This window comes from Leopardus geoffroyi, chromosome C2, assembly GCF_018350155.1.
Source record: "Leopardus geoffroyi isolate Oge1 chromosome C2, O.geoffroyi_Oge1_pat1.0, whole genome shotgun sequence".
Taxonomy (NCBI): domain Eukaryota; kingdom Metazoa; phylum Chordata; class Mammalia; order Carnivora; family Felidae; genus Leopardus; species Leopardus geoffroyi.
Window position 1 is genome coordinate 105,843,628 of NC_059333.1, and position 26,495 is coordinate 105,870,122.

At 40.0% G+C, this 26,495-nt stretch overlaps 1 protein-coding gene across 1 annotated transcript in view; it reads right to left on the reverse strand.

Annotated features, from left to right (window-relative positions):
- The window catches only part of LOC123611318 (schwannomin-interacting protein 1), a 573,615-nt gene extending 550,915 nt beyond the window's left edge, over positions 1 to 22,700 (reverse strand). Inside the window, exons 1-3 of the mRNA XM_045503129.1 lie at positions 22,662 to 22,700; positions 16,611 to 16,691; positions 2,709 to 2,844 (exon numbers count right to left, since the gene is read on the reverse strand). Coding sequence (XP_045359085.1) covers positions 2,709 to 2,844; positions 16,611 to 16,684 — 210 coding nt within the window. The 5' untranslated portion in view covers positions 16,685 to 16,691; positions 22,662 to 22,700. The remainder of the gene's footprint in view (positions 1 to 2,708; positions 2,845 to 16,610; positions 16,692 to 22,661) is intronic.
- Positions 22,701 to 26,495: the final 3,795 nt, after the last annotated feature.

The window sequence follows — 26,495 nt, forward strand, 5'->3', positions numbered from 1 at the left end:
GTGAGAGATCAAGCCCAAAGAGGGCTGAGTTCAGCAAGCTGGAGGTATCTGGTAGGAGTCAGGGTCCCAGAAAATCTGTCAGGGAGATATCTCCTTGAGAGCATTCGACTTGGACTGAAGGCTTTTACCCCTAAAATTCCAAATGGACTCATTGGTTATTAGAGGAAGCTCATCTCTTTATAACAGGCTTAGCCGAAGTGGTCCAGAGCTCACTCATCCTTATCCCCTCCATAAACTTGAGGTCTACTCATTAAAGAGTAGTAAAACCAAGTCTTCCTATTTGGAACTCCCTGAGAGTATATATGAACCCAGTGGGTCTGGTAAGCTGATCAAGGTGGAGCACAGTCACTTTCCTTTCATGGGGTTATGACCATCAAAAAATGTACGAATGAATCTTCCAAAAGAGGTCCCAGCAAAGTGATGATGGTGGGAAATAAGACCCTAGCTAGACATACCAGTCCAAACAACTAAGCATGAAGTTTTAAAGAATTATGAATTGGAAATTTTATCTGCCTGACAAACTAGACACTTGGAAGTGTCCCAACAACTTATATTTGCATATTTTATTTTGCATATTTAGTGTCATGCCACCACCACTATCAATGCCACAGGTGTTATAATCAATAACCTCTACTGGAACTCTGGGCAGGGTCTGTTTGCTTTCTGAAGCTAATTCCGATAATGTTTTTTGAAAATGTTTTGATTCTCACAAAACATTTAGCCAGTCGGGAATGAACCAGACTTCCACACAATGAAGAGAGTTATCCTTGTCCCAGGAGCACAGAGATAAGACACGATGATATGGTGGTGGAACAGGATGCCACTCCCAATTCATTCTGAGACACTTTACAGGAAACAAAATTGCTGGGGACATTTGAGAGAGGAAATCTGCTCTACTAAGAAACATCAGGGGACCTGGAGGCCAGGGTAAATTAAATAAGGTAGAACTGTTAGCAAAGCTGTGCAAAAGATATTTCACATCACATTTATGTGATGACCCATGAGGGAAGAATGTGCATTTATGTGCAAAGATCCTTAAGGTGCTAGGATGTAAGTGGTGTGGCAGGGTAAATGTAAAACAAAAATAGATTATTTCAGAATTTCAATAAAGTCAAAAGGTTAACCACCCTAAAGCAATACTAAAGCCATCAGGTAACACTGGACACAGCAATGGGTGATACTCTCAGGAACTGGGACTAGCAGAAATTACAAAGGCAGTAAATGCAAACCTTTTAACTCAGAGGCAGAATGATTTCTGATATTTAGTTTTCATCATTCAGATCAAATCTTCAGTCATTTAATTTCTATTAAATTAATTCTATTGTTGTTGACAGCAAAAGCATCCTAAACACTCAATTTTCATATTATTTTTGACTTGCAAACAATGAGATAAACACACACTTTACTTAAACATTTTCCAGTGTGGTTCATCAGCGCCCTCTCGTGACAGTGACACCAGTTAAGACAATTCATTCCCTCTAAAAATTGCTTTAAAAAGGTACAGATTCACTATTTGCTTTCTACAGTCTGCTAAAAACAGATCTTCTGCCACTGTTTTTTGCACAGCTACAAACTCAACTTGCTGCTCGCCTTTAGAATCCATAACTAGATAAAACCGTATATTAAAGAACATGCAACATAATCATCTGAAAACATGTCAAAGCAACCTTTGCTTGATCCCAATGTGAATACATTATTTTGGCCGCTGGGAAGCCTTTTTACCACTGAATAAACATGATTACAAAGTAGTCAAGAAATATTTTTTTTAGTAGTACACTTGTATAGTTACTTCATTTCTCTTCCTAACTTCTTTCTGTGTATTCCAGTGGCTGTCATAATGATCACAAGGGCCATATCCACAAAACTCTGCATTACAGTTGCCCGATCAGTTATTTACTACCACATTTGGGATGTTTTTTTGGTCTGTCTGTTGTTGTTGTTGCTGTTAAGACTTTCAGCAGATGTTTCCATTCCTAAACCCTGTAACTGGGGTTCTTAAACAGCTGGCCTCTGGGACAATTGTGATCTGCAGGCAGGATCTAGTTACATTTTAAATTCTCTTACTAGTTGCCAACATTAAAAAGTTTGAGTTTCTGACATCCCTTGAAAGAAACCACATTTGGCAATGTCTGTCCAGCATCCCCACATGGCAGCACATCCAGGAGTCAAGTGGGGCTACCCCGTTAGGTGAGGCCTGTGCTCTTCAGTAGCCAGTGACAACCTCATCCACATCAGCCACCTGGCCCCTGTAGGCATTTGAATTGCAACCCCTGAGTTTGTGACCCCTTTCAATTCTTCCTGTAAAACATCTCTCTATAATCCTTATAACCAAGCTAATCTTCTATCATATTAGCACCACAAAACTCTACCAGAAGCACAGACTAAAGGGAACATACTGTTACAAAGAAAAGGAAAAAGATATTCTTGGTAACAGAGGAATGCAAACACACATATGAGTAAGTTTAGGTTGAGGTCAAATGCGACTGATTTCTCTCAGACTTGATGAAGTACACTTTGTGCTTATGAATCATGTCTTCATTCTGAGATGACAACACCCTCACCATGGGTTCAAATATAGCAAATAAACAATGTAGATCCTCCTATCAATGAACCACCTGCTCACATCTTGAGATTCCTTTCTTGGAATCAAAGACCTGGCGATCAAATGATTGGCCAGTCAGGCCATAAAAGGGAAACATGGCACTCACGGGTGTGCTGCTGTCTGAGAAGGTGTTCATGCTGACAGAGCTGCTCAGCTTCTCTGAGGACACAGAGGATGGGGACGGGCTCCTCTTCTCCAGAGGGTCCTGCCTCTGCAGGTACTCACGCCAGGCTCTCTGAATGCTGGGGAAAAAATAAATAAGTAAAAGCACATGCACTGTCATTCCCTGGTCACAGCCCACAGACTCAGAAAAGCACAAGGAGTCTGAAGGAATTGGCTTTGGAGACAGGGAAAATGTAACACATAGAATGTAACAGAAAATCAGAAGACCTGTACTGTTTCTCTATTTTACTGGTTTGACATTCACAGACTTGACTAAGCTAAAGCAGTCTCTCAGGCTTAGTCAAAAAAATCTTAGCAAAAAAAAAAGTCATCGAAGTGAAACTAGTTTGCATGTATAAATGTACTTTGATTTATGGGACCCAAAATCTTTCAATTTCTCATCCTATATTTCAAATGAGAATAATAAATAAGCTGACATATCTCTTACTCGTTCACTAACACAGCATTCTTGAGAGACTCTTCTGTGCCAAGGTCAGCCCTAGGCTCTGGACAGTGACTGCAATGTAGCCCTAGGGGGTGCCATTCACACAGACCTCAAAATGAAGGGAATCCCGTGTTATACAGTGTAGTCTACATGGCCAAAAGCAGTGGCCCGGTTCTGGGACAAGACAGTCAAAAGCCCTGGGTCATGCACTTTTACATACTGTGGAAGGAAACAGATGGTATATAATAAATAAGTAAATAAAGAAATGGATATGGGGCATCTGGGTAGCTCAGTTGGTTGAGTGTCTGACTTCGGCTCAGGTCACGATCTCACAGTTGGTGAGTTTGAGCCCCGTGTCAGGCTCTGTGCTGACAACTCAGAGCCTGGAGCCTGCTTTGGATTCTGTGTCTCCCTCTCTCTCTGCCCCTCTCCTGCTTACACTCTCTGTGTCTCTCAAAAATAAATGTTAAAAAAAAATAGAGAAGACAGAATATCTGAAAATGTTACATACTACTCAAAAAATTAACACATGATTAGGTAGCTATTTGAGATTTTACCCTTTAAGAAAGCTTTTTATTTCCTGTGATTAGTATCAAAACCAAGTCATCTTCTGCTTTGGGTAACAGAAAACTCTTCTTTATGAAAGCTAAGTAATTTGTTTCCACTTGGACTGGTTTCTAATCTTTGAGATTAACATGTAGTTTTACATAGGTGATCAGTGAACACAATCCATCCTCTTCTGGGAATTATAATGCCTAACATGAAGACTAATTGTCAAGATTCAGCCGTTTAAGATAGTTTTAAATAGATGTACTAGGGGCGCCTGGGTGGCGCAGTCGGTTAAGCGTCCGACTTCAGCCAGGTCACGATCTCGCGGTCCGTGAGTTCGAGCCCCGCGTCAGGCTCTGGGCTGATGGCTCAGAGCCTGGAGCCTGTTTCCGATTCTGTGTCTCCCTCTCTCTCTGCCCCTCCCCCATTCGTGCTTTGTCTCTCTCTGTCCCAAAATAAATAAACGTTGAAAAAAAATTTTTTTTTAAAAATAAATAGATGTACTAATTCCATTACTATCTCTTCTAGACTTCTAGAAGTATCTGATCTTCTGTAATTCTTCCCACACATAAAGCAGTTAAAGTTGTTTCTGTGTAAACAAACTGATTTATTTTCACTTGACTAGAATGGTTCAAAGACCATTAATTCTCAGTAGCCAGAGGATAGAAAGGACACAAAAATGCGACCACGCTATTGAATTTGTATATGTTCCCTAATTTATTAAGGCTCTAAATTATAATGCTCAAAGTAAAGTCCAGAAGTTGCAGTTAAACAATATCTTGAAATAAGAGGCCAAGATCCCCCAAAGCTATGAAATATAAGCTTCTGGAGCCCTCATGGGCCAGAAATTTCTTCTAAGACCCTGTGAGCATTTCTTCATGGTTTGCATAAAATTGTAAAAGTAGATATCTTTTAGGGTTTTTGTAAGTATCCTCTAAATTATGTATATACTTCAGACCCTATTAAAGCAGGATATGGTCCTGCCTTGGGTTATATGTGGTTACTGTTTTATTACACAATGCTTGCTCAAAATACTTAATTACTTACTTAGTTACTTAACTTACTTACTTATTTATTTAAGGATTTTAAACAGAATCTCAGAGAAAGTTCTGCAAGGGTTATGTAGTCCTGTTGCTTCTTCAGGGACCCATTTTATTAGGGAGTAGCATACTTTTGGAAACTGTTAATAATTTCTACATAATCTGAAGTGTTTGGGGTCTCCCAGAGTGCTGCCAACAAGTTCTGCCATTTGAAGGCACCTAAAGTCCATAAACCTACCCATTAAGGGCTTAAAAAACATGATATTTTTATAGGCTATTTTAAAAATATGAAATGATAAGCCATAGAATACCCACTAATTTATATTCGAGACATTCCTCTCTCTCTGACTCTCTCATCACCATCTTGATTATTTAGAAATATAGAAAAAAACTGTAGCAGCCATTTGAGATATTATATTGTAGTTTGTTGAACACTAGGGGGCAGTGTGACACCTTTAAGAACCAAATAATGCTGGGCAAACTGACGTGAGATCTGCAAGGTGAATTTGCACTTAAACCCTCCCCTTTCCCTTCCAAGTTCTGTGGTATCTGGAAAGTGACTTATCAGTTTTCCTTATAGTCAGACAATGTTCCTTAAGAAGACAATATTCCTTTATTCCTAGTGGATGGATATCCTCTTTTAGTTGACAGAGAATGTGTTGAGATTAAATACTTTTAAAATATGTATTAAAAACTCCTATAAGCCTCCTCACTTCCTTAATAAAAAATCTAATTTAATTTTTGAATATTTGTCTCACCATCCTTGTCCACATATATGGAAACAATTTTACTTAGTTGAAGGTATATTATACTATATTTTCTTCCTTTTTAACTCAGAAGTTAAAAATGAGAGGCCAGCCACATCACTATTATCTAAATTGTGACCCTGGATATTTTTACATGTGGAATCATGTTATTACTCCCTGAATCATAAGAAACTGTTTACATCACACACTATTTACTCCCATTTGACCACACCGATGAGACCTTTGATGATTAAATTGTTCTAATATTAGTTCTCTAAATACAATCTCCAAATGTTATTTTACCATAAGAGGGAATTAAAACAAAATGTAGAAGCCCTCATCCATCAGTCATGGGAAATCACTCTTCATCCTTCTTATTATAGCTGTACCACAATTCCTACTCACGAGTCTCCTTTAAGGCTGCAGAGTAAACCCTGAACACCACCAACTACCTTGACATTTTTACTTCTAAAACTAAGCTGTGCTATCAATATAATTCTTCAAAGGCTGGTTGCAGTAAAGGAGCACATTTTGTGTGTTTCTATATTTTGAATTATAAATATAGAGGTTTATTTCAAAGTAGATGATAAATAAATTTTTCAATAACTTTTTTGCTTGATCAATTCCTATTTATCTTCTATCTCAGGAATAATCACCTACCTCTGCCATCTCTATATAAATCCCTGTCTGTTTTACAGTGCCAGTGGCTCCCCCATGCACTCACAGCCACTTTGGGACTCACAGCCTGTGCAGTTCTGGTTGTCACTGGATGCCCTTACATAGAAGATGTCCTTATCTCAAAGACAAAGCTCTGAGAGCTGGGATGCTTAGAGGAGATTTGAGGGAGTCCTGGTACTTGAATTAGACTTGTAGGATATATGGGATCTAGATTGGTAGGAAGGAAGAGGAAAGGTCTTTGGGCAAAGCCTTGAAGTGTGGGTACCAGGCAGAAGGCAGGAGGTTCCTAGAGAAAAGTGGTAGGACATCAGCTGTGAAGACAGGAAAGGATCCCAGATGTCTCCTGGGGCTAGGCTGGGGGAAGACTGGGCAGTATCTGCTCCTTGTGAGGGGGAACCTCATCTTGACACAGTTGATCGTTGCCAGGACTTACTACTTATCAAGGATAGTCAGAAATCTGGGTTTTTACTTGAAAGTTACTAGTTCTTAAATGTTACCAAATAATTTTTACAATTTCAAAATACATTATGACTCAAGTAGGGCTGAATTTGGGGATGGGAAAAAAAGGCACCATCAAAGAGGCCACAAGTCTGAATATCTTTGGAGATAACATCTAATTACATATAGCTCTTTTACGTGTATTCTCCCATTCAATCCTAACCACAAGTGGGCTTTGAGGAAGATGCTATTATTAACATAGTGGTAGTTTTGCTTGCCCAACATTAATTTCTCCTTTTTTTTTTTATTTCAGCCTCATTTTTCTTTGGGGACCCACCAACCCATGGCCAACAATGTTGGGAGAGCCCACACAAGAATAAAGCAAAATGTGTAGAGCAAAGCTTACAGAAAAGGAGCACAGAGATATCTGACGATGCTTGACTCCCTGTATCCCCTGTATCTAGCTGTGCTTGAAGCACATCAGCCCCTGGATGTTTCTGTTAGATGATCTAATATAATCTCTTTTTCATTCGTAACTTACTTTGAGTTGAGTATCTGTTACTTGCAAACAGGAGTCCTCGACAAGTTTCAGGGAACAAATGGGAGCTAACTGACAGATACAACATTTGGACCAGATCCCCTGTCTCCCCATTACATTGTGTTACCACTTCATGGTTCAGCAAAAGGCAGAAAGCGAGAAGAGAGCAAGATGATGGGTTTGGCTTGTCACATGCTGACTTTGAGTAGGTAAGTAGAACCCCTATTTGTTTAAGCCTGTTAGTTAATTTTTTTAAAATTTATATCCAAGTTAATTAGCATATAGTACAACAATGATTTCAAGAGTAGATTCTAACTTAATGCCCCTTACCCATTTAGCCCATCCCCCCTCCCACAACCCCTTCAGCAACCCTCTGTTTGTTCTCCATATTTAAAAGTCTCTTATGTTTTTGTCCCCCTCCCTGTTTTTATATTATTTTTGCTTCCCTTATGTTCATCTGTTTTGTCTCTTAAAGCCCTCATATGAGTGAAGTTTTTTTTTTTTTTTAATTTTTTTTTCAACGTTTATTTATCTTTCTTGGGACAGAGAGAGACAGAGCATGAACAGGGGAGGGGCAGAGAGAGAGGGAGACACAGAATCGGAAACAGGCTCCAGGCTCCGAGCCATCGTCCCAGAGCCTGACGCGGGGCTCGAACTCAAGGACCGCGAGATCGTGACCTGGCTGAAGTCGGACGCTCAACCGACTGCGCCACCCAGGCGCCCCATATGAGTGAAGTTATATGATACTTGTTTTTCTCTGACTATTTTTGCTTAGCATAATACCCTCTAGTTCCATCCACATAGTTGCAAATGGCAAGATTTCATTCTTTTTGATTGCTGAGTAACACTCCATTGTATATATATATATACCACATTTTCTTTATCCATTCATCCATCAATGGACATTTGGGCTCTTTCCATACTTTGGCTATTTTTGACAGTGCTGCTATAAACATGGGGGTGCATGTGCCCCTTTGAAACAGCATATCTATATCCCTTGGATAAATACCTAGTAGTGCAATTGCTTGGTCGCAGGGTAGTTGTATTTTTAGTTTTTTGAGGAACCCCATACCGTTCTCCAGAGTGCTACACCAGTTTGCATTCCCACCAGCAATGCAAAAGAGTTCCTCTTTCTCCACATCCTCACCAACATCTGTTGTTGCCTGAGTTGTTAATGTTAGCCATTCTGACAGGTGTGAGGTGGTATCTCACTGGTTTTGATTGGTATTTCCCTGATGATGAGTGATGTTGAGCATTTTTTCATGTGTCGGTTGGCCATCTGGATGTCTTCTTCAGAGAAGTGCCTTTTCATGTCTTTTGCCCATTTCTTCACTGGAATGGTTTTTAGGTGTTGAGTTTCATAAGTTCTTTACAAATTTTGGATACTAACCCTTTATCTGATATGTTGTTTGCAAATATCTTCTCCCATTTTGTCGGTTGCCTTTTAGTTTTGCTGATTATTTCCTTCACTGTGCAGAAGCTTTTTATTTTGATGAGGTCCCAATAGTTCATTTTTGCTTTTGTTTCCCTCGCCTCTGGAGACACGTTGAGTAAGAAGTTGCTACAGCCAAGGTCAAAGAGGTTTTTGTCCACTTTCTCCTCAAGGATTTTGATGTCTTCCTGTCTTACATTTAGGTCTTTCATCCATTTTGAGTTTATTTTTGTGTATGGTGTAAGAAAATGGTTCAGGTTCATTTTTCTGCATGTAGCTGTCCAGTTTAATCTTTGACGAAGTAGGAAAGAATATCCAATGGAATAAAGACAGTCTCTTCAGCAAGTGTTAGTTAAATTTTCTATGTGTGTTTTAAAACTACCCTAACAGATGTACCATGTTTTCATTATTTGGTGTCTGCCTCAACCCTGTATCCTGATACAAACCTGCCCAAATGCCAGGAACGGGCCGCTGCACGCAATAGGCACGTTCCCCACAGCATTTGCCTGTATCTCTAGCCTGCTTCCACTCCATTCCAGTTTCTTCCTAGTTTGTAACTCCTGACTTCCTTTGATTGTTGGTACTTCCTACTTTGTTGGTACTTCCAAAGCATCATGGACCTACATTCTTCTGGATCTTTCTGCAGGTTCCTTCACCAACACCTATGACCATCTTGACAGTCAGCAACCCCTAACTCCCTCACAGATGGGAATTTGAGCAACTTGGGTCTTGCCTCTATAACACTCTTTACGAAGATTAAGAAGGCACTTTAGAAATAAAGCACACAGAGACTACGGAGTCCATGAAAGAGATTACCAGCTCTGGAAGATATTAACTGTTCAAAAAGAAGATTAGGCTAATCCAGACAACTCTTTTCCAACAAGTCTTCTTCCTCCACTAGATTGTGAATCTCTTGATGGCAGTGAATACACATGTCCACCATATCGCCACAGTTCTAGAAATACAGTAAGTAGGTGATCAACAAATATGTTTTCCTAACATTGGGTCCCAGACCTCAAAGAAGATAAAGTTTTACCTCATGAAGAGGTGTGCTTAGATACTAAACGTTTTTATTACATTCTTCAGCTCTGTGATTTTTATTTGGAACTTTCTTATATTTTCCATCTCTTCACTGAAGTTCTCACTGTGCTTATCCATTCTTCTCCCAAGTTCAGTGATTTTAAGAGCATTACTTTAAACTCTTTATTATATAAATTACTTATTTCTGTTACATTAAAGTTTTTTTTTAACGTTTTATTTATTTTTGAGACAGTGAGAGACAGAGCATGAACAGGGGAGGGTCAGAGAGAGGGAGACACAGAATATGAAACAGGCTCCAGGCTCTGAGCTGTCAGCACAGAGCCTGACAAGGGGCTCCAACTTACAGACTGCGAGATCATGACCTGAGCCGAAGTCGGCCGCTTAACCGACTGAGCCACCCAGGCGCCCCACATTAAAGGGGTTTTTTTCTGAGGTTTCATCTTGTTCTTTCATTTGGAACACATACCTCTGTTTCTTCATCTTCCTTGATACTGCCACTTTCTATGCATTAGATGAAACAGTCACCTCTTGGAGTATTAAATGGTTGGCCTTATGCAGCAGATAAAGCTTATTGTTCAACCTGCCTTAGCTGTTGGCTGTCTCTCAAACCTTTGTGATTGTCTAAGCAGCCTATTTTATTTTTAATAGCTCCCAGTAGTGGAAGCTATGCTAAAATCTCCCTAAAGGGAAGGATCTTAATCAGCACCTAAATTCAGGCCGATTGGAAGCCAGACCCTCAGGCAGAAGCTTTTAAAGTAAGCAAATGTAAACATTCCCGTGGGGCTGCAATTGTAAACTGTGTTGGCCTCCACAGCCAGTTGATCTGGGTAGCAATTGCAAAATTTGGGACTCCAGGTAAGTGTATTATCTTCTTTCTGGGAGATTTGGCTGAGCTGTAATGAGGCCTAAGGAGAGCACAAAGATGGTATCCCCCAGCCTATGTTCCCTAAGAGTATATCTGTGGCCTGTAGATGTGTGCCAAATCTGAAGTCTGCCCTCTAAGGCCCAAGCTCCACATCAAACAAGTAGGCCTCTTTTACAGAGTGGCTAAGGGTGTGTTCCATCTGCTGTCTATTCAGGGCCCTGTGGTGGAAGCCTGCTGTCTCTCCAATTGTTACATTCCCATAGGACTCAGGAATGTAAGCCCCCCTGGTCACCAGAACCAAGCGATCAAAGAGTATCTCCTGGGCAGCAGCCACAAAAATCAGGGTACCAGATCTACAGACTGGGATGTAAAGTCTGCTCTTATACCAGACACATATAAGAGCTCCCGTCCAAGACATGTTAGTACTCTGGAGTGTGGCAGAGGGAGAGTTTAAAGGTAGTACCTGGCCTCCGAGGTCTCAGAAAAGGTTTATAGTCAGTCCTTCAATGTGTGTTTAATTAAAAGCCTGCCCTTCAGGCTGCAGCTATGATGATAAGCTAATAGGCCTCTTTTACATCGTAGTGAGCTCCTGGGTCTGTAGCCTCTTGCTGTACCCTGGTAGAGGTAGCTGTTAAAGACTCTGTCTACTGGTTACTGTCCTATGGGGCCTGAAAGTCACACCAGAGCCAGGCAGTGGGGAGGTATACCCTGGCAGCAGCTGCAAAAATCAGGGCACCAGACAAGGTATAAGCTCCTTTCTCTAAGACTCCAGTGAGCTGGAGCAAGGGAGAGCACGGAGATTGCATTCACTGGCCTCCATTACCTGAGACTCCTCTGTAGGACCCGAGATATGTTTGAAACCAGAAGCCTGTCACTCAGACCAAAGCTCGTGGACCAGTAAATAGGCCTCTTTCTCAGAAAGAGTGAATGTGTGTTTCAGTCTGCTGTCTATGCAGTGTCTCAGGAATGATGATCTGCCAAGAACTGTCTAACTGCCACAGCTCCATGGAACCCAGGAATCCAAACCCCTTGGCCTCCAGAGCCAGGTGATAAGGGGTGTTCTCTGGGTGACAGTCACCAACACCAGGCCCCCAACCTGTGTAGAAGCTGTCATCTCGGAGATGGCATTCTGGAGTGCAGCAGACGGAGAGTACAGGATGGTGCTCACTGGCTGGAGTAAGAAAGACGGAGAATGCAAAGAGGCACCCACCAAAAACAGAAAAGAGAAGAAGAAAGAAAAGAGAAAGAAGGTAAAGAATAAAAAGGAAAAAAATTAAAAACATGGCACCCACCAGCTTTAGCAAGGCAGAGAGCAGGAAGATGGCTCCCACCATTCTCTGACCCCAGAGAATATCCTAGCAGGCCCCTGCCTCTCAGACTAATACTTTAAAATTAGGAAACCAGTCTTTTCACATAAAGTCTGGGTACTTTTCAAAGGGATACTTCTGCATGGGGCCCTGGGACTGGTGAATCCATGCATGCGGGCTCTTTAAGAGTCGTCTTCAGTTGGCCACAGACCTGTAGGTCTCACAGGCACTGGAACCCCTTTGGTCTTCAAAGCCGTTATGTTTTGAGGGCTCGTCTTTCAGGTGCTGGTCTTAGTAGTGGGGGTGCCTGGTGTAGAGTACAATCCTTCTTTCCTCAGGCAGGAAGGAGCTCTGTGTTTTGAATTCCCTCCTGACTGTGAGTCACTGTGCTCAGGGTGGGGTTTACTGCAAGATTATGTCCTAGCCTTTCCTACCTGTTTTGATGTGGTTTCCCTCTCATTTGCGTGATGTAAAGGTGTTGCTCCACCAGTTTTTAGGTTTTGTTTTTTTTTTCAGGGGATATTGTTCCATATGTGGCTGTAGAGTCAGTAATGCCTGTGGGAGGAGGTGAGTTCAAGATCTTCCTGCATAGCCATCCTGAACTGGAACCCCCCAGAAACTCAGTACGTTTAGAGAGATGTAGGTTCTTGCTCAGTTTTACTTCTCATTAGCTGTGGCCTTTGGGCAAAGCACTAAAGTTATTGGCCTACATTGTGCTTACCCAAAAAAACAGGAATAACAATAACCTTTGTGTAATTCTTGCAAGGAGTCAAGGATAAGGTATCTAAGTTAGCCTCAAACGTGACCAATAGAGGCCCTAGATAAATCATTATAATCACTTAAGAAAATCAAACACTTTCCAAAAAAAATTTTTTTTTTAATTTTTTTTTCTACGTTTATTTATTTTTGGGACAGAGAGAGACAGAGCATGAACGGGGGAGGGGCAGAGAGAGAGGGAGACACAGAATCGGAAACAGGCTCCAGGCTCTGAGCCATCAGCCCAGAGCCCGACGCGGGGCTCGAACTCACGGACCGCGAGATCATGACCTGGCTGAAGTTGGGCGCTTAACCGACTGCGCCACCCAGGCGCCCCAACACTTTCAAAAATTTTTAAGCAATGTGTGCTAATCACATACATTGATATGATAAGCTGGATTCCTGAGGATCTTTATGGGCAATATTTTCTTAGCCCAGTTTGGCATACAAAACATGTTTGGAACAGTGTAACTCCCATGGAAAAGATGCATTCGGTCAGAATTTTGGCAGGGAGGATTTTCTCATTGAAAGTTCACTACAATCCTTTAAGAAACGGTTAGTGTTCTCATCGTATAGAGAAGTGCAACTGTGGCCCAGACAGGTAAGCAGTGCTCCCAGGTCACACAGTGGGTAGGGAGCAGAGCTGGGATTTGCCTTATTTGCTCTAACTCCAAAGTCTATGCTTTCAACCATTCTTCTCTCATATCTTCTTTTAATTAAGCTTTTGACTAAAGTTGATAGGCATTACTCTCAAACAAGAGTAGGCATTACTTCTCTAACAAGGCTTCATTGAGAAATATCTTTGAAATTCTTTTGGGAATTGTCTTTTTCCTCCAGTGCGTCTATCTGTCTGTCTCTCTCTTTGTCTTTTATAGAATCTAAACGTTGTTTTATCACTAAATCAAATACATTAATAAAAAATAAGGAGAGAGGGGGCGCCTGGGTGGCGCAGTCGGTTAAGCGTCCGACTTCAGCCAGGTCACGATCTCGCGGTCCGTGAGTTCGAGCCCCGCATCAGGCTCGGGGCTGATGGCTCAGAGCCTGGAGCCTGTTTCCGATTCTGTGTCTCCCTCTCTCTCTGCCCCTCCCCCGTTCATGCTCTGTCTCTCTCTGTCCCAAAAATAAATAAACGTTGAAAAAAAAAAATAAGGAGAGGAATTGGGCACATTTAATGAGCAGACTTTCAAAAGATGATCTGTATTCAACAGATGTCTATGTTGTTCAATAATAAAATAAATACATGGTTAAAACATCAGGACAGGGATTGCACACACTTAACGAACAACTGTTAAGTTTGTATTTAGAAGGGGGGTTTCGGATCTTATTACATCCAAGATGTGACCCCATGTAAAGGGTAGCAGTTTTATGGAGTCTGGAGAGTCCATTTCCTTCCTTTGCAGTCAGGCCTCTGTGCTAAAGCATGTGCTCCTTGATGTGAGCCTTCTTCCTCAGGCCCTCGTTCCAGCCTTGCCTCCTAACATATTTGTCTTTAGTCTTCGAGTTGCATTGAGAGCCTTCACTGTGGTGCTTTCACTTATTACTTTTGCTTTCACCAAGTTTTCTGACTTGAGAGGCTTGCTTTTGTTCGACCCTCAGAAAACCTGCCTTTCACCTCCCCAAAATTACTTTTTATTAATAGCTGTGCAATCTTGATTGCTTTTGCCCTTTCAATGCGGTCCTTTGATCCTCCAACTCTAAAACTCAAAATTACCTGTTAATGGTCGCATTCGTGAACCAGGTAATGCACCCTTCCTGACATTTCCTCTAAATTCCATCCACATACTCACATGTGTCCTTTCCCTGGAGGTCTCTACTTCCACTGATACTTTGCACTCCACGTAGAGGTTTAGGCTTCCTTATCAAATCCTTTTCTTTTTAGTTGACCTGAGTATGAGGAAACAACTGAGTCTTTCCTGCCCCATCCAACCTCCACCTTGGGTTCCCATCAGTGCAGGTATAAAATGGAGGCAGCCCACACCTGAGAACAGTTCTCATCTGGCCTTATTATCTTTTACACTCAGAGACTGGCCTGCCAAAATGCATCCCACCTCAGGGGTTGCAGAGGTTGGACTGTCCAGAAAACCTTCAATGGAACTTAGTCTCCCTCTCTCCTCCTCATCAGAGAAGGGAGAGGAGAGTTTCCAGTAAAGCGGATTTTACAGTGTAGTAACCATCGCTTTCCCTACTTCTCTCTACCTTCCACGGGAAGACAGATGTTCAGCAGGTTCCCACCAACAAAAGAAGACCTTAACAGAAAGCCTGTGCAGTGTGACAGTGACTCTTGAACCTGGGACAAGGTCCCATCTTTCATACCCAGTGCTCTGCAGGTCTAAAGAACATCCTTTGGGAAGTGGGGAGGAGGGTATGCCAAAACTCACCCTCTTGAGGACGCCAAGGTCAGCCTGAGGGAGATGTCCCAGCAGAGCAAGGGACATAATGAGAAACACAGGCTACACCATTGGTGGAAGACTCAGGGGAGATGAAATGCGCTTCCCACAATATCCCCACCCCTATTTTTAAGGAAACAACTGCCTGGGAGTGAAATGTTTACCATTAATGAAAATCTTGGGGCAGTTGGGTTTTTGGCACATGAGGGGTGGGAGAGGGATAACAAGGAGAAGGGACAACTAGAAAGAGGAGAGACTAGAGAGGACAGCAGGCTGCACAGCTACAGGAAAAGTCTAATGTGTATAGAGGGGAGATGTTCAACCTGTCATGAGAGTTAAGAATTTAATAACCAGATTAGACAAGAGTCACTGAACTGGACTAAATTCTCTGATGGGACTCAAATTCCATTATTGGGCAAGATTAAGTTTTCTCTCCCTCATCCCCCTCCAGTGAGTGGAAATGGGGTTCAGAGTTATTAGAAGAGATAAAACCATTCTTTTTGCACCTCACTGACCTAAGATTCCTCCATCAAGCCAGCTACACATTAAGTCCCAGACTCTCTGAGCTGGCTGGAATCTCAGGCAGAGAGATTTTTTCTTTGCCTGCTCCTCCTCCTGGCACCTGCCCCTCTGCCTATACATATCAGAGATGATGAAAACCAAAAAATACCAGGGAGGATTCCTAGCTTCATTTCAGCATTCAAATTAAACACTCTAATTTTTCACACAAACAACTTTCCATTCCAGCACTTTTTCATTTAAGAGGACGTTATCTTAATGAGAAAATTCCTAAGGATAAAACAACCTATGTTTGAAAACTAACATCCTGTGTAGTGAGGCTGACACATTGCTTGCATAAATTTGGTAGCCTGATTTATTATTCATTTAGTAAGCATGACATAGGGCTTCCTACAGTGGGGGACCCAACAGGTTCAGAAGCCATGTCTGAACTTTATCTTGAAGGTATCCCACTGTTCTCATTCAGATACAAGCTTTTTACTGATATCCAGGGCTAATGTAGATTTACAAGGGTTTATGTTAATATTTGCTTTTACCCAGCAGGATATTATATATCTGCATCATTTCTGTCTCAGTTCCCAAATCCATGGCTTATTGTTCTTTAAAGCTGTACACCTGAAGTCTCCCTTCTTCAGGGTCACTTCTTTTCTAAAAGATTCCTCTTTGGGCTTTTCTGTAAATTATCAGTGATCCTAGCCAGGCTCAGACATGTTAAAATTCTTGGATACATGCTTCTCAGAGCATTAACCTGTGTGTGTGCGTGCATGTGTGTGTGATAAAAGAAATGGCATGATATAAAAATAACCAAGTTTTCCAAGGTGGAATTAACCAAGTTACTAAGACAAAACAGCAGAAAATGCACTCTGTCTAAAAGGGGAAAACCAAGAAACGATGATGGGATGACAATATAATAATTCCCCCACACCATCCAGTAGATGGTGCTGTTCGCCCAAAACGGCTTTGTTGCTGTTCAGAACAGAAATGTTTAACACATAAATGTGAAACAAGTAAATGTTTAATTCTTATACCCCCAAATTCAAGAGTAGTGTAGAAGTTCATAAAATGAGAACTGTAATGTTTTAATGTAAACTTTGAAATAACTTACATTTTCACCTTTGATTCCAGGGGCTGTAGATTGAGGTGATATTTTTCAATATTATTCTCCATATCCATGGCCATCTGGTGACTAGAAACAGAAATAATGCCTCAATATAGTTGAATACAGAGAGTTAACCTTTATAAAAATAATATTGATAATTTGTATTTATTTGAAAAAGCAGATATATATCCAATTTTGTTCATTTTAATTAATTCACAGAGTCCTAAAGTCTCCTATTGATAGATAATGGATAAATAACTACACCATAAAAAGAAAACGTTGTTTTTTTACATTTGCTATTCTTTTGATTTTTACTCCTTAGCTCAACATTCATATTTAAGGCATGAGAGTCATTTCCTTTAAGCAAAGAGAAAAGCAGAATATTGGGCCACTTTGGGGGGAGAAAAAAACGAAAGGAGGGTGTTATAAATCCCATGGAATTAACCAAGTTGTAGAGAATGTATCTCATTCATTCTCAGCCTTCAATGGTGCCACTGCCATTGAACCTTTCCTTCTTTCATTCTGTAAGCTTTGTCAAAGCATGAATCTCTGCCCTGGAAAATTCTATATCCATAGATATATGATCACTGCTTCTAATGAGTTTATTAGACAATCACTGGGTGTTACAGTGATCAAGGAAGATTTTGTGGAGATGGTGGTAGTTGATCTGGGTTTTGTAGAATGGGCAGGAATTAGGTTAAGATGTGAAAGGTAATACATATGAGACAGATATTAAAACAAAGGATTAGAGGTGAAAAAACTCAGGCTATTTTTAGATAACAAAGACCAATTTGGTGAAAGTCGAGGATAAAAGTAGGAAATAAGTTTGGATAAGCAGAAAACTAATAGTCATTGGCAGCATAATATATACAAAACACGGCCATAAACATTTTATATGTATTATCTTATTAAATTTTCACAGTAGCCTCTATCAAGTATGTATTTTCCCCATTGTACAGATGAGAAATCTGAAGCTCAAAGAGGTTATGCTCAAGTCACTGTACAGCAGAAACCAACCACAAAATACTGCTTGAAGGATTTTAATATCATACTTATTCAACTTAATGCTACTGACTGTGGTTTTCATACGTCAAATATTTGACATCCCAATCCAAGACACATGCGTGTGCTAAGGGGATGTGTGTGTGTACATATGTGTTCATTAAAACTGAAACAAAAATTTCAAGAAGTATTATTTCCCCAACTACATGTAATGTATGCTGATATCTTTTATTATATTTCAGATTTTTTATATTACATTTCAGTGGTGAACCATAAAATTGATTTAACAAACCATCAGTGGATTGTTATCTATAGTTTGAAAAACATTGCTGCAGGGAAACATAAAGTATTTAGAGCAGGAAAAGTTGAATGGGATGTTTAAGGGTGATTTTTAATAGCAGTGACAAGGAGAGGGATGGAAAATATTTAGAAGGGAAAAAAAAAGAAAATATTTAGAAGGGTATTCAAATTGGTCTGATAATGAGGACCAGGTTGTGGTTCTAGTAAAGAAAGGAAAAAGATAAGAAAAAAATTGAGCTGGAAGTATCTCTAGGACTTTCTCCTCTTTATAAAGGAATAACCAAAAAAGGTGGAGAAACATATAGATTAAATTCCTACTTGGCCAGTAGGTGGTGCCATCAGCACAATATAGCCTTGTGGTGGCCTAGCTGGGATATTAAGGGGCAAGGAAAAAAGTGCTGTACTCTTTTTGCTCTATGCCACTGGTATTCTGAGTCCATTATTAATTCATCCTTATTTATTCATTTATAAATATATTGTGTATCTTCTATGTGTCAGAAATGAGGCAAAACACAAGTGACACAATGGTGAAAACACTAGACATGTTCCGTGTTCTATGGTTTTACAATCTAAGAGATGGTGGATATTAAACAAGCAATTACAAGAGTGACAGATGTTATTAAAGGGGAAACAGAGGGACTTAATGCAGGGTCAATTGGCATGGAAAGTGTTGTTTTTGCAATTTTATGATCTTGTAGGGACAAAAGCCTTATAAGAAAGATACTTTAAGATTTTGTTAACTAACCCCCTTAATAGCATATTAGTAAATTGAGCAATAGGGATACATGTGAGGTGTTGTGGGACCTCTAGTTATACAGCAACCAAAGGCAAAACTCAAGTTTTCAAAAACAGAAAAAAAATTTTATAATAATAAATTACAATTTGCAGTTATACATCCTCAACAAACTATAAACTATGAATACCTGTAGGTTTTAATTGGATAGCTTTATCTCATTCCATCAATAATTACCTGTTGGTAATAAAATGATTATATGTGAGGTGAATGTGTGGCTTGCAATCATATATTTCGCACCAGAAACCCAGCTTGATTCAATATTTACAACAAATAGCAGTCACCCTAAGGGCTTACTTAAGTTAATAAATGATTATCAAAAACAACAGAGTCATAAGCAGGCTCTTAAATAATGGCATTACTAATTACTCTTCTGTTTATGAGCACATAGAAAGTGTTATTGAATATGTGCACGTATGTGTGTACAAATGACCTGGACTGGTCCTGCGCATAGTCTCAAGTAGAACAGAGTTGCAGCTCCCCCTCTCTTCACGCTGTCTACCACAAAACCCTGTTGAGCATTCAGAATAAATGTAATGTTCCAAGGGGGAATAACTGATCAACTGCTATGACACCACTATCACTTAACTTATGGCCATTTCAAGTAGCTGAGGTGATTTACATCAGCACCTAAGTCAGCTACAGCTATAATGAAATGCCTAACTGCTCACTCAGAGCACACCAGTTTTTCAATCAAATTTGACAGCTTTCAAGGACACAGACCTGCCCCGAAGCAAAGCAGGAAAATCTCTAGAATTACAGGCAAATGGGTATAGCCGTTAGGGCTGGCAGCCATTGTTTGTTCTCTCTCTGTCCTGGACAAACATGAAAGCGAAGCTTACCCCACAGGCTTGTGTGCTTTGAGGGGAGATTTTAATTCCCATCTCTGGAATTCCTCAATCATGATAAGGAAAAATAAGCATGCAAAGCAGATTGGCCATTTCCAGAAGCTTTTAGCTTTCCCAGGCTTCTGGACAATAAGAAGGAAAGAATAGGGAAGGAAAGAGGAGGCAGAAGCCCACATATATGCCATTAATCTTCACAAATCTTCTTGAGAGCAGAAAGCTGGGAAAGATACATGTCGGGATTAGCGAGAAGTTCAATACAGAGTTGTGATCAATTAGCAAGAAAAAAACTTCTGGAGTTCACTTTTTACATTAAAATCAATAATGAAATACCAGCACAACCTAACTTAATAGATAAAAGTGATGAGGAGAACAAAGGCAAGAGAAATATAGATAAAATTAAATTTCCTTACAACTCGCAGCCCATTGATAAATACCTGAGACATGCAGGGCGTGACACTCCTCAAGGAACTCATGGCTGCCTTAATGTTGATGTTTTGCTAGAGAGTAAAAGCAACCTTTGAGAATAGCCAGACCTCCAGGATCCTGTAGTCTTCTTTAACATATGGAAATCTCTTTAGTGACTTCCTTTATCTCTATCTGCCCCCACACCCAACCTAGAAGTATATAATCAATCATTCCTCACAATCATAGCACAGCTCCTTCTTCCCATGGGTCTTGTCTCTGTACTTTAATAAAAACACCTTTTTTGCACCAAAAACATCTCAAGAATTCATTCTTGACCATTGGCTCAGCAGCCCTATATCAAAAGGGCTGAACGTCACAGAGTAAGTGTGTCCTAAGAAAATTAAGCCACGGTGAGATTACTGAATAACCACAAGGAATCTAAAATGTACCTAGACCACTGGTTCTCACCCCAGCTCCTCATTAGAATTACATGGAGGGAACTTTGAGAAATACTAATTTCAAGATCTCATCCTCAGAGATTCAGATTCAATTCGTCTAGGGTGGAGCTTACACCAAGGCTTATGCCATCTTTATTAACTTCCAGGTGATTCTAAAGGCATCCAGGATGAAGAATCACTTATCTAATGTCATTACCACACTAATCTCCATAAAGGAAAATCTTTCTAGTTACACAAAAACTTTTTAGTTATTATTTATATACTTCTAGTGATGGTAATGGTGAGGGCACACCATAATAAGGATAAATTCAATCTGAAGATAACGCAGAAACTTCATTTGATCAAACTGCTGAAAACTGTCCTTCCAAGTGATGACACGGCAAATTCTTAGAATCACGGAGATAGAATGAACCTGAATGTGTCTAGTCCAAACAGCCACCCAGGTGGAAAGAGAAGGGGACGACGTTGCAGCCAGTGGGCTATTGTGGGTGTCTTATTTAAGGTCCTCACCAAGACCGTCAAGTCAGTGTTATTATCTGCACAGGAAACTGTGTTCAGGATGTTTAAATACTTTGTTCAGACTCACAAAGCTAGGATAAAATCAGAGAAAGGAATCTTATTCAAGATTTTCCATTTTCAGGAATGTTTTCAACAGCATCTCAGATGGGCACTTTTAGTGTCTGTCATCTCATTCCTTAATAAAGAAGTCCATTCTGTTGGGCAGGCTGAATTTTTACAATAGTTATTCTTTTTCTGAGTCACAAAGCTGTTTCTCCGTAAATCCTGCTCACTGATTCTTGTTATGCCCTTTAGACCAAGAAGAGCAATTTGGCCCCTTTTTAATGGGAAAATTCCTTCAAATCTTTAAGGAAAGTCATTATGCTCCCTCTGAGATTTCTTTTCTCCAGTACACATCTTCAACTCTCTGTAGTAGTTTCATATGGTCCCAGAAACTCACAATTTTAACTGACCTCCTCTGATGCTCTTGGGAAGGTCTACGGGCTTTTTAAATGTGATACCCAGAGCCACGGGTGACACTCACAAGGGCTTGGCATTGAGACTTAGCCAGTGTTTGAGATCAGGAGCTCTGGTGGCATCCATGAGTGGTTTTGATTCTCACCCTCACTACTCTTAGTAAATAGACAAGTGCTGAAAGCTCTCTGAGCCTCTTTCCTTATCTGTAAAATGGAAATAATCCCTATGTCAAAAGGCTATAATCAGAATTCTATGAGGAAACATCTGTAAGCATTCACTGATATGGAAGATAATTGTAAATGCTCAATGATAGTTCATTTTTTCTTTTATCTGGACAATGCATGCCTATTATCAGTCTAATATTGTGGTAATATTTTTAGAAGTCATATAAAATCATGGTCTTGTGTTAACATCAGATAAAACCTCTAAGCATCTACTCACAAACTGAAATCAGAATATATCTCTGATGTATCTGATTGTACAATTTTTTAAAAATCTAAATGAAAAATATACTCATATTGAATTTCATCTTTCTTGTTTTTTTTTTCAGCTCAATTTTGTTCCATTCTATAGTATTGTTTTTTAAAATTTATTTATTTATTTTGAGAGAGAGAGAGAGAGAGCATATGAGTGGGAGAGTAGGGGAATGGGGGAGTGGGGGAGGGGGGAGGGGCGGAGGAGGGGAGGGGAGAGGGGCAGAGAAAGTCTGAGAGAAAGAATCCCAAGCAGGCTCCATACTGCCAGTGCAGAGCCCAATGCAGGGCTCAAACCCACAAACCATGAGATCATGACCTGAGCCAAAGTTGGAGGCTTAACTGACTGAGCCACCCAGGCACCCCTCTGTAGTATTACTTTAATGTTAATTCTAGTTTTAGTGTTAGTGTTACACTTAGTCTTAGTCTTAGTGTTACACTTAAACTTTTTGCAAATTTTAGGACTACCTTCTATACACTCCATTGATTAAACAGCAAAAAGAGGGCAGGGTTGTTAAGTTTTAAGCCCTCAGACACAGCACCAAGACATCTCCATGCATCATACTAATCTGTTAATCAGTACAGCTTGTGTATCATAGCTCAACTAGCCATAAATCTATCTAACTATAGATCAAATGAGCCACATTTCTGGGTTCCTGACCACAATGATATCGCAAGAAACTGTCAAATTTATTTATTTATTTTTGTCTTGCCAGGTGTTTGATTGTTTTTTTTTTTTTTTTTCCCCATGCAAGCTTTTAAACCTCAAACACAATTAATTTCCTTTGGTATTTTTTACTTACTTTTCAAGTAAATATTTTCCATCATTAACTTGTTCTAAAGGATTCTGCAATCTTTTCATTTCTTCCTGTGAAAAAGAAAAGAATTATCTTACAAATTGACCCCATGTACTTGTGGGTAATAATATTTGACTGCAATTGTTTGCAAAATTGAGATAACACACTGTTAAGAGTTCTGGACTTTGCAATGGGTAAGTGCTTAGACATACAATTCAATTTGATCCTTGATCAAATTAGAATACAATACTGCCACTCAAATTGTGTGATTTTTTTTTATGCCACTAAAGATAATGTTTCCTGTTATTCTTCCAGAGTGGGGATGTTTTTATATGTATCCACTCACTCTCTTCCCAAATTTACTCTGTCAACAGTATTAAGTTTGCTGGTTGCTGGGTGAAGGGCTCTAATGAGTATGTGCTGGCTTTGGCCATTCAGCAACCATCCTCTCCTGTCTCCTGGGAACTCTAGGTAACCTCATCCCCGAGTCACAGTGCTCAGACATGTGCAAGTGTGCACACGCACACAAACACACACAACTTCCCTGGATTTTGGGCTTCCATAGTCTCTGTAATCCCATTCTTCAGGCCACAGTGATTCAGGGAGAGGACAGAGGCCACTACCTGCCTCATCACAAAAAATGCTGAAGCTCCATGAGGAAGTCCCAGTTAGAATTAATTATACATTTGTCCCTTTAAAAGACCAGCAGGACTAGTCTCAACACGCTTCTAAGCTACCAGACATCCAAGTCTCCTAGGTCAATCCCCATTATTCAATTTCTTTAACTTTATACTGCATCGTGCATCCCAGAATTTGACCCAGTCACTAACCTCTCCCCAGTGCCTCCAACCTTTCCACTGAGCCCTTTGGAATTCACAGTCTGTTGTTAGCAAAATCCTCTACTTCCTCAACTTCTTTGAACATATCCTTCAACTTATTCTGACTGTACTTTGCCTTGCTGTTCTGAGACAGCTAAATTTTTGTTAGAGCAAGAAAATCAAAGGATCGTTTAGAAGAGTTTTAGGATATAGAGGATTTTGCTGATGACAAACTTGGCTGAGTCCCCAAACACACCATCTCCCCTGCAGCGTGCTTAAGAGGTGGCCATTTATGTCTCACAGGCTATATCCAGCATGGTCTGAAGGAGGTATGGGACCGTTTCTTCTCCTCCTTGCTTCTTCCAGGTCCTCCTCACTCCTATAAAATCTTAGCTCCTCTGGAAACATGCCAGTAGTTCATCCTACGCCTCTGTCCTCTTCCCTATCAATCCTTATTCCTTAGGATCCATTCCTTAAAACCCATCCCATGGTTTTAAATTTATATTTGTACCTGATCTCTCCTCTAACCTCCACTCTTCTACATCCACTTGCCTACTTGATGCACTTATAATGGGCATCTCAAGTTCAAAATCAAAGTCTTGATTTCCTTGCCTCTACCCTCCCACCCAAACTTCCTTCTTTACCACTTCTTCCACATTTTAGCCAATGGTATCACTATTCACCTAGATACACAGAGTTAAAACCTAGGAGTCAGCTTTTATACCTTTGTTCTTCTCACAAAACACAATCAATCAGCTAATCTTATTGATCCCAACTTCAAAATACATCCAGGACCTGACCACTGCTTTGCAGTGTGGTCTAAGCCAACTGTGAGGCTCCTGTCTCTGTTTCCCATATTAGCCTACTTTAGTCAATTGTCCTTATATCAGCCAGCATGATCTTTTAGTACCTAGGCTTTCATTTTTAAGTGTGTGAAATACACATATTATAAATATACAGTATGACTTTTGACAAAAATATTTTGACATATATTGGTAGAACCACCACCCAAAATGAAATAAAGAACATATCTCTCTCTAGAAAGTTCCTCTCTCAAAGGCACCTTGGTTCTGATTTATATCACCATAGATTAGTTTGGTTTGTTCTAGAACTGCATACAAAATTATTCTTTCATGTCTGGTTTAATTCACTCAGCATTATATTTTGAAATTAGTTGCTCAACCAATATTAATTGTTTAAAGTTCACTTTGGTACCTGGGGAATAACTTCTGTTTGTTTGTTTTTTTCTCCCTCTGAATTCTAAGAATGTAAAGATTTTGAAGTGAAGAACCCTGGAACTGCAATGTAAGTGTCTGCTATGGGGTAAGAACTACTAACTGGAGAAAAAAGATAACATAGCAGAACGGAGAGAGGCCAAGGAAACAGACAAGGAGCCAGTGCCCTAATGATACTGTGAACTTCTGGATCAAACTGGAACTTGAAACCAGCATATTGATGGACTTTTCAGTTTCATGAGCCAATAGATTCTCCCATTTGCTTAAGGCACTTTTGGCTGAGTTTCTATTTTCCTTCAGTTGAAAGAATTCAAACTCAGAAGTGACAGTCTAAGCAATTACCTAGGGCTACTGTATACAAAACCCTAACTAGATGAAGTATGGGACTATAAAACTTCAGAACTGGGCAGTTGTTGTTTATTTTGTTTTGTCAGTCTCTTTAAAAAAAAGTGCTATTCAGGAGAATAATGGATGAAGCAGGTCATGGTCTTCAGTTCCTTTTTATTAAAGGCTGCTGCTTTTATATCCAATGTTCGTATAACAAACCTCATATGAAGAATACTTCTGCATCTTCTGCAAAACTGCTGTATAAGACATTGTACATTTTGCTACATGTTCTTACATACAAAAGAATAACATTTTAGGATTTACTACTAAGGGATATTTTCCCCTTCTGATATAATAGTATACTTCTTTTCATCAACAACAACTTTTTAAGTCTTACAGAGGTTGTTTATTTTTCCTTGAAGCTTAAGCTAAATTAAATATTCAGTTGTCAGAACTACTTTTTCCATGTTGTTGGCACAATTATATCCCCCTCTTTCACTACATGTACATGATGTGTGAAATTCTTAATTTTTATTTTAACTCTTATATGTGTGCTTTTCACAGTAAGTGGCAGCCAGTACGATATAGGCAGAGTGTATACATGGTAAGTGGGTAGGAAGATAAAGATGATCGATAGGTAGGTAGGTAGATAGACTGATAAAGCATCCTTTTCACTCTTATACATAGCTTTTTATTTTCAAGGTAAAACTAACTCTTCACTATAGAGGCTGGTTTCTAATTCTAAGAACAAGTCTCTGCATTTATCCTCTATTTTCCCCCAAACCTCCAACCTTCCCACCTAATCCTTCATCATATCCCATTCCACCTCCAGTGACATAGGCAATAGATGCAGCTGCTATACAGAGAGAAAATAGGTTGAATAAGATCCATAGTTATTCTTGAAAATCAGAGGATGATTGGAGGATTTTTAGGTCATAAACTTGGTCTTTTTCACCCCCTGCATTATGATTAGGAAAGAGACTGAGCTGTTGGTAGTCCCAGCACTTTCTTCTCTAAGATGTGCCTGTGGCGTGCTTTCTTCTTTTCTTTTTCCCGGGGGATTTGGGGGGCAGGAAATAAAGGGCTTTTGCACTCTGTGCCAGCCACTCTCCTTTCCTTGGTTCTTTCAATGCAGAGAGCTTGCTGTGTGGGGAGGGCTTTGATGCAGTACTTTATTCAATCTGACTATCCACGTTCTAGGAAATCATATTAAACATAAGGTCAATGACTAACAAGAGCTTTCTGAACAGCTGCTCTGCTGACAATTTGGAGGATTGATTTCATCATTTGGTTATTTAAGCTAACTATACAAAAACACTTCAATTCAATGGGCCTGGAAGTTCCAAACCATGTCCTCATTTTCCTGGAAATCGATAAGGAAGTTGCTTGCTCAACAGATCTTCACTTGGAGTTTTACTTTCCAAGAAAGTTTTGCTTCAATTTACCATTAAAAACATATA